The sequence below is a fragment of the Bison bison genome, unplaced genomic scaffold (genome assembly GCF_000754665.1).
Source record: "Bison bison bison isolate TAMUID 2011002044 unplaced genomic scaffold, Bison_UMD1.0 scf7180017864461, whole genome shotgun sequence".
NCBI lineage: Eukaryota > Metazoa > Chordata > Mammalia > Artiodactyla > Bovidae > Bison > Bison bison.
This window is the reverse complement of record NW_011495023.1, coordinates 11953204-11962126: the sequence shown is the minus strand read 5'-3', so window position 1 is coordinate 11962126 and position 8923 is coordinate 11953204. Positions and strand designations below refer to the sequence as shown.

General features: G+C 35.4%; 1 protein-coding gene across 1 annotated transcript in view; it reads right to left on the bottom strand.

Moving 5' to 3' along the window:
- Positions 1-897: 897 nt before the first annotated feature.
- Positions 898-8923, bottom strand: part of HSPA14 (heat shock 70kDa protein 14) — a 26826-nt gene continuing 18800 nt past the window's right edge. The window contains exons 10-14 of the mRNA XM_010859953.1: positions 8348-8450; positions 4574-4786; positions 3996-4169; positions 1968-2038; positions 898-1112 (exon numbers count right to left, since the gene is read on the bottom strand). Of these exons, the coding sequence (XP_010858255.1) occupies positions 1034-1112; positions 1968-2038; positions 3996-4169; positions 4574-4786; positions 8348-8450 (640 nt within the window). The 3' untranslated portion in view covers positions 898-1033. The remainder of the gene's footprint in view (positions 1113-1967; positions 2039-3995; positions 4170-4573; positions 4787-8347; positions 8451-8923) is intronic.

The window sequence follows — 8923 nt, the reverse complement described above, 5'->3', positions numbered from 1 at the left end:
CCTGAATTTTCCTTGGTGCTTCTGTCCATAATTTGATGCAGAATAATAGATTTAAGTTTAGTTTCTCCATTTAAGAAATATAAGATTACTGCCATCTGTCTCCATAAAAATCAACGGTAATAATAAATCACATTTCGAAGTCTTGAACGGGTGAAAAAACAACAGAGTTTTAAAATTTTACTGGGTAAAGATATTTCTCCTTCTCAAATCCACTGGGAACCAAGGAAAGAAACGAGTGGAAAATCCTCCCTTGGTAATGAAATCTAGAGTCTGATGCACATGGCTCACCTTCAAGCTCTCTCTTCAATACAGGCAGATTAGCTGTCATGTTTTACTAAAAGAAAAAGCTTCTTCCTTAGTATCCACCTAAGTATTCTCAATGCACTAGTCAGCATTTTCTGGTGAACAGAAAGTGGCTAGGCTTTTCTTCACAATAAAAAAAAACTTTCAATTTCAAATGAAAAACATGTTTGTTAGAGGGAAAAAAATCAACCTCAAGATAATTATAAAAAGTGTATCCCGTGTATTTCCCTCCACTGTTAAGAGTCTGGTGTTCAATTGTCCATCCTTTTCTCTACATGTGTCACATGTGGATTTATAAACAATTGTGTGTTTTGTTTTTTTTTTTAAGCAAAAATGGTATCTTACTTTGCATATGGCTCTATGGTTTCTTTCATTTAACATCAAAGACTTTTAAACTATTCTTAGCTGATTAATAAGAATTTCTTAAAATTAGAAATTGTAAAGACAGAAAACATTTTTAACTGCAACATTGAATTTCCAGTAAAGTTTCCTTCATTTTATTCTAAGTAGGTTCATGATAGAAAAAGTTCTTTGTATTTCCCGCTAATAATGGAAATCTTTAAGTGGAAAACAACAAAAATAAGTTTGCAACAATTACCAATATACTATAGTTTAATAGAAACATAGATCATACAGGTAATTTGAAAAGTATTTTAATATAAACATTCTTAAACAAAATGAAATAATGTTGACATTTTAGATTTAAAAAATTCATGGTTCCTCTAAAATACTAAGATGCCACCTCTATAGTAATTGCCTCACATTTTCCAGTTTCTTGATCTGTGCACGTCACGTGTAAAGATCCATCCCTGTGCAAACAAAAAATAGTAACACTTCATAAGCTCAATTTATAAAAGCAGAAAGTTCGTAAGAAACTACTTGAGGACTTTGAGTAAATAAGAGATCATTTTACCTTTTGAAAGAAGAGTATTAAGAGACAAATAACTGAAACACAACTTCACGTCTTTACATTTAGAATCATATGCCATATTTGGGTAGTTGTTCTTTAAAAATCTCCTGTGTCACTATGATGAAGGTTGTATTCCTTGAGAACCCATGATGATAAAGACCTTGAGTTGAAAACTTTATGCAAGTTCAAGATACACTGAGTTGTTTTCAATCCCAGGCCATGATAGACCTACCCTAATGAATTCTACATTCTGGCTAAATATGATTTATGGAATAAATTGCCCTTAACGTTGATTTGGAAATGATTTACTTGTAAGACATAGTATTATGGATGGACTATTGTTAAAGAAATGATAACAGCTGAATTTAATTTGTAGTATATGTTCTATAGATTTCCTGTTGAAATACTGAAATAAACTTACCCTTTCATAGGACAAAAATCAATTATATAAACCTTAGGAAATCATATTTAACGTTGATAAAAATTATGTCTCAAACTTGCATGGACCAGTTTTTTAGGTTGACTACACCCATAATAATAAAAGAAGTCACAAAAAATTCAGAATGGTAATGACTTGAGATACACTTTTCTTGGCAAATACAGTTCATTTTACAGGGAAAAATTTAAGTTACTGATAAGATCTTTACAAGCTTTTAATGATTTTCTCAGAGTGACAACAGATGAATCAATGGAAAAAAAAAGGCAGAATCTCAAAGCAAATTTTCTTAACATCAGAAGTACATTAATTTTTTACCTTTTCATAGTAAGAACAGCTAATATATCACGTAATCCATTTTCTTTTTTATCTAAATCTTGGAGCACAACCTGTTTAGGCAAAAATAATACAAAGATGATTCAGTATTTTGACATTAATAAACTGATGCATCAATTATTCCAATGGACTAAATCTTATTCATTACTGAAAAAACCTTTTAAAACAGGGCTGTTTTCAGTTCTTTTAGCATTTATCATAATTCAGAGCATAGAATTAAGCTTTCTTAACTGACACGTCTCCTCTAAAAGGAGGGCATGGAAGATAACTAATATTATTTGTCCCTCTTAAATGTCATGTCCTAGATTAAAATGATACTGTTTGTCTCAGAAAATAAAGACTGTTTTTCTTTTTGGTGACTACACTATTACAGTAATGCGTACATTACATTTTGGCAAGCCTTTTATATATACTTTAAAAAATTCAAATATTTTAAATGCACTTGAAAAAACCATTTAAAAGAAATACATGTCAACTTCTTTTGTACTACTATGATTACATTTGTAAGTAAGAATTATTAATGGATTTACTATAAAATTACTCGGTTTCCTAAAGAAAGGCATAATGACAGGTCAAGTTTGAAAGTGACTTTTCAGATTTTGCCAACATGAAATTTTATGACCTTAGGTAAACACCAAGTTTACTCATTTGTAAACTGAGGCAGTTAGAAGAGATGGAATCTGTAAAAGATTCTCTTCCAAATTCAGTATTATGTGACTAGTTTTTTCCTTTCCAGCATCTGGTAGCTACAGAGTCTCTGAGTAGTGTGTCCAAAGAAAATGTAAGAAATGCACTGATTCAAGAGATGAATACTACTTCCATCTGAGTTTAGAGCCTGGTGCACAGCAAAATACTTTTATAGTGATACACTGCAGAAGCATATGGAGGAGCTTTGAAACCTTTACTAGCTTGAAGGAGCCCAGGCAAGAATACTGGAGTAGGTTGCCATTTCCTACTCCAGGGGATCTTCCCAACCCAGGGACTGAACCCAGGTCTCTTGTGTCTCTGGCACTGGCAGGCAGATTCTTTACCACTGTGCCACTTGGGAAGTCCATTACTTCTTGGGCATGTTTCTAAGCAAATTACATGGCTCCACCTCATACTTTTTAAAGGATGTAGAGGACCATATCATATGATCCAAGCATGTGGTATTTGAAAAAGCAAACTTATCCTATGTCAGAGGCAGCATGCTGCAATGGCAAGAGCATGGGCTCAGGAGTAAAACCAACCTGAGGATAAATCTCAGCTCAATCAAGCACAAGGTATTTACTATCATGAGCCTGTTTCTTAATCACCTATAAAATGCACAACAATGTCTATCTCATAGCACTTGGGATTATGTTTGTAAATTGCCTAGTAGAGCACACTTGGCATTTAGCAAACAAATAAATGTCATTTCCCCTGCCACTGACCTTATTGTCAAGGAGGGTAGAGAGCACAAAGAGAAGTAGAAACACAACTGTACTTCGTTTTCGTTTTCCTCTTTCAAATTGAAATAGCTTGTTTCTTCTCTTTCCAAAATGAATAAGTACAATTAATCCATTCATAACAATGTGTTAATCCCAGTGAAGAAACATTCATGTCTTATTCCCTGTCCTAGTCCCATAGCCTGTAAAGGTGAACCCACTGGGGTTGGCTGGGGGAGAAGAGGAAAGCTCATTCCAGAAGGAACTGAGGGATCCTAAGAATTTCTAAACAAGGCAAAGAGGGGAATAAATGACTGGTTGAAAAGTAGATTGTATTTTTTTGTGGGGTCTAAAGAAAGAACAAAGCACACATGATGGAATCCAATATGAAGGAAATAAAAAATGAAAATTTTTTGTACAGATTACCTGTTCAAATTAGCATATAATCATTTCAGCCTGTCTAAATAAGTTTTATTTTTAAAAAAAAAAGTGTTAAATGTCCTATATGCACAGTTTATGAATTAATGTTAAACTGAGCCTAAACCAGAAGGAAAAGCTAAATGGTTTCATGTGATTAATTCATAGTATAATCTGATATATTCACCTGTGCAAACTTGTTTTCTACTTTTGCAGAGTTTTTCCCCTCAGACTCATAGAGTTCAAGACACACTGAGGATATACTTCCAGGGGCCTGTAATGTGTGTTGTCTTCGAGCTGGCAAAGGAGTCCCTGATGGAAACAGTACTTTGAAGCTGTTGGCTCCTGATTCATCAACTCCCTAATAAGCAGGAAAATAATATGCACATCCTTTGATATCATTACAACAAGAAAAAAAATCACTATTAGAAATGACGATATAGTCCTTGTTGATAATCTCAACACTACAAAGCAGCAAAGAGAAGAAAATGGAACTGATCCTTAATCCCAACCCACTTTAAAAATAAATTGAAACATACACTTCTCAACCTGTATTAGAAGCTTATGATTAAAACGATAGCAAATTAAGAAATTAACAGATGAATATCAACTGAAAGAATATCAGAAACTCATTACAAGTAAAATTATAAACCTAAATTAAAAATTTTTACCAGTACAAGGTTTTATTTTAAAAACCATATGTATGTAAACCTGTGGCAATAACTTTATACTACGTATGGAAAAGTAAAGACAAGCTAAACATACCTTAACTAAAATATCCTTGGCTGAACACTCTATCTGAAGAGCATCTTCCACTGAAAGGCCTTCTTTCCCAATAAGGATTCCTGCTTCTATAGCTGCACCAATAGGGATGACCTCATCAGGAGGAATGGAATTGAGAAGCTCAACAGCTGGGAAAAGATCTCTAATCATTTGCTGTAGCCTTGGGATTCGAGAAGACCCTCCACAAAGGACAACCTAGAAAATAAAAACAATTTTCAGTTTTTTTACTTTTAGAACAATGATTGTTTCTCACAATTAGATGTAACAGGCCATCTTCATCACATGAAATGGTAAAATATAAGAAGCCCTATTTTGGCATATTATTTTAAACTTATCATATAAAATATACACATATAAACATGCATTTAGTACACTGTTAATATTTAACATATTCTTTACTTATAATGACAAAGTTTAAAATGACGAAAGAGTAAAGAAAGAGCCCTGGTTATGGAGGCCAAGTATCTGAGTTCCAATCCTGGCTCTATCACTTACATGCCAGCATTACTTCAGGGAAAGTCCTTACCCTCTCTGGAAACCTTTTATTGGGTTGGCCACAATGTTCATTTGGGTTTTTCCATAACAGCTGATGAAAAGGAACTTCTTGGCCAACCCTACAGTTTCCTCATCTGTAAATGGAGAGCCAATTTCCTGACTTTGCCAGGATTAAATGTTTCAGTGAATATAAAGCCCATCATTTTCTCCCTCTATCCCTGTAAGAGGATTAAACATCCCCACCCACAGCCACTACCCAGACACTGCAACCCCTCCCTTTTATTTCTCTGCTCCATACTCAGGACCGGCCATGGGTTTAGCTTTGGCCAGGTGAATGTGAATACACTGGAGTACAACATATCTAAGCAGAAGTTTTAAAAGCCCTGCGTGTTCCGCCAGCTGCTTTCCTCTTTCCCTTCCACCACGAGAGCTGCTCCTTTAGCCTGGGTCATGGAATGAGAAGCACACAGAAAAATGCCAAAGCAGTAGACACACGGCCACCTTCAGCTGCTCGTGTGGAACACAAGCAAGAAAAAACTGTTCACTACAGAAAACCAGTGAGACCTGGGGGTTGTTCATTACTGTCACAAGGTCAACAAACTACAGAGACAACACTATATTTTTAAATTCTCAAAAGCTTGTATTTTAGAAGTATCTAGTGGGAAGCTGCTGTATAGCACAGGGAGCTCAGCTCAGTGCTCTGTGATGTCCTTAAGGGGTGATCGCCTCCCCAAGAGGGGGGTGATCGCCTCCCCAAGAGGGGGGTGATCGCCTCCCCAAGAGGGAGGCAATAAATGTATACATATAGCTGATCCACTTTATTGTACAGAAGAAACTAACACAACTTTGTAAAGCAATTATACACCAAAAAAAAAAAAAAAAAACCTTAATTCTAAGAATGTACCTGATCTTTAGTCAAGCAATTGAGGATTGTACCATTTGTGATATCTAATGTCAGGGTTGTATGACCAGTTAATGAAGGAAGAGAACTCACATTAACTGATCATCTATGGTATGTCACACCCTGTGCCATACATGGTTTTCATTTAATCCTCACAACAACCCTATAGAATAATAATACTTACCTGAAAGTTAAATATTATCACCCTCCTAGTAAGAAGAGACAAGACAGTAAGGCTCAGGAAATTAAGTGATTGGTCTGTTCTGGAACTATTAGCACTGTGAGCTTTCCAATTCAGCTGGATCTGTCTCCAAGCTCATTCCCTTCCCACCACTGCCTTGTATCATTTATACCATGTGCTTTCATCTTTATAAGCCACTCTTCCACTCACGTACCACAGTGCATAGCATATGTATGCAAAAAAAAAAAAACCCAACTGAACTAAAACCTCTATAAACAGACAAAAGAATGCAACTTTCATGTTACAACATACACAAAAATAGTGAAAATATAAAACTTTCAAACTACAGCAAATTAAAAGAAAACAGTAATAAATATTTGTCAAACACTTGAACAAAGATGGAACTGGTAAATTCAGAAGCAGCTGAAGAAATGAGAGTAACAGACCAACAGATTTAAATAGGTCAATAAATGAAACCTCGGTGTGTCAAATACCCATCCTCCCTAATAGAACCAAAATTCAATAGTAAACTACATGCCTCAAACGAAGGTTGCAGTAAATAGCAGTTAATTTTCTGATTATACAGAGCATTTACACAAATAAATTTTAAAAATCCATAAGATTTAATCGACTAAACAGTTAAAGAATACGAAATATTTACACATAAGGAAATACAAACTTAAACATTTACTATTTAGTAACATTGACAATACTTTTTCAAAGAGTCCTATAATAGTAAAATATAGAGTAAAAACATCTCTTTTCAACTACTTAATGGAAAATTTATCTTTAAATGTAAAACTCAGTGTCAGCAATGTTATACTAAAATGTCTGTTCTCATACACTGCTGATGAAAGTATGAGTTAATCCAGCTCTTTTGAAAAGTAACTGAAGGTAAAAATAGGCTTCTGCTATCTACATTCTTTGACTCAATATTTTTATTATAGAAACTTATCCCAAAGAATAATCTTAAATATAGGAAGAGATGAGCACCACTTTTCTGGGGAAGGGAAGACCCAATCTAGGAGTTCAAAAGAACAATGAAATAACCTACTGTGCTCTTGCTTTTCTAGGATATTAAGAACCTATTTAAAATTCTTTCTTAAATTCTTATTGACTTATTTAGGCTGTGCTGCGTCTTTACGGCCGCACGCACTTTCCTCTGGTTGCGGAGAGCGGGGCTACTCTCTTGTGGAGCACAGGCTCCAGGGTGCACTAGCTACACAGCTGTGACTCCAGGGCTCTAGAGCACAGGCTCAGTAGCTGTGGTGCACGGGTTCACTTGCTCAGTGGCAGATGGAACCTTCTGGGACCAAGGATTGAAGCCCCGTCTCCTGATCTGGCAGGCAAATTCTTTACCACTGAGCCACTGGGGAAGTCCAAGAGTCTATTTAAAATTGTGTTGATGAAAACTATGTAGTAATACGGACAAAGACATTGGTTATAATATTGTATAAGGAACATAAAATTCAAAATTGTGCAACAAATTTGACAAGTTTATTATAAAGTAAGACACTGGACTATTTTCTGAGTTTTCTTATATGAAAATTCCTTTATCAACAACAATGAAAAAATGTATATATATTGTGAAAGAGTAGAAATAATCTTGGGAAAAAAACTACAAACCAGTAGAATATTCTTGAAAGTCTCTAAATCTTCTTATGCAAGCAAATATGCAATATTTCTCAGCAAGCAGAGAGGAGACCGTTGTACTGGTTAAAAGCAGAATTGGGAACCACACTGAGTTAAATCCTGGTTCTACCACTAGCCACATGATAACCATGAAGCTACTTATATCTCTGTACCTCTGTGCCTCCAATTATAAAATGGAGATAAATAATATCACCTACTTCATAGAGTTCCTGGTTAAGATACAGCAAGTTAATTCATGTAAAACACTCAGAAACAGTGCCTGACACCTAAGAAACACTCTAATATTTGTCAATTTTTGCTTATATACAAAAAATACACTGAAAAGGAATTTTAATCTTTTTTGCTAATAAACACACAGAACTGTGAGTTCATTAGAGCCATTAATCAAAATTTCCTTATTTCCTAATGTAAGGTAAGAAAATATTTACATGTATAAAAATACTCTTTCGGTACCAAGGGGCCATATCCTAAATTCCCAGTCGAAAACTATTCCTAACATAAATAAGAAAAATACAAAAGTTATTACCTTGTTGATATCATCTGCTGTAAATCCACTTTGTTCTAAGACTTCTCTGATTGCTTCTATACATTTATTAAAAAGTGGAGAACACAGAAGTTCAAATCTTGCTCTGTAAAAACACATAAACACAAAAGAGACAGCAGAAATAAGTTAAACAAGACATCTTTTTCTTGTAAAGGGTAATGTCAAAACCTACTGTAATAGATCTTTTAAGAGTAGGTTTATGATCAGAACAGGATATTAAGCACTCAGCTGTTGGGGGCCAGAGTGAGGCACTCCGCCTGTGACAAAGGTCATGAGGAAGGAGGCTCAACATATGCAAAGGCGGGATCGAGCCTCAGGAGTCCCCCTGGAACTCCTCGAGCTTCTACCCCCATAACCAGAGCCTGCCTACTTTACTACTTTGTGCTCTCACCTACACCTCTGACTTTACGGGGGGCTGTCCCCCACCACCTCTTTCGGAGAAGGAGTTAACTTAGAGCTCCAGTTAATAATAATTCCTGGGCGTGATAAGAGTGTTTTAACCTACAAACTCCTCTGAAGGTTCTCTAGCCTGCCTGACAGGCTTGTCCGGCCACATGT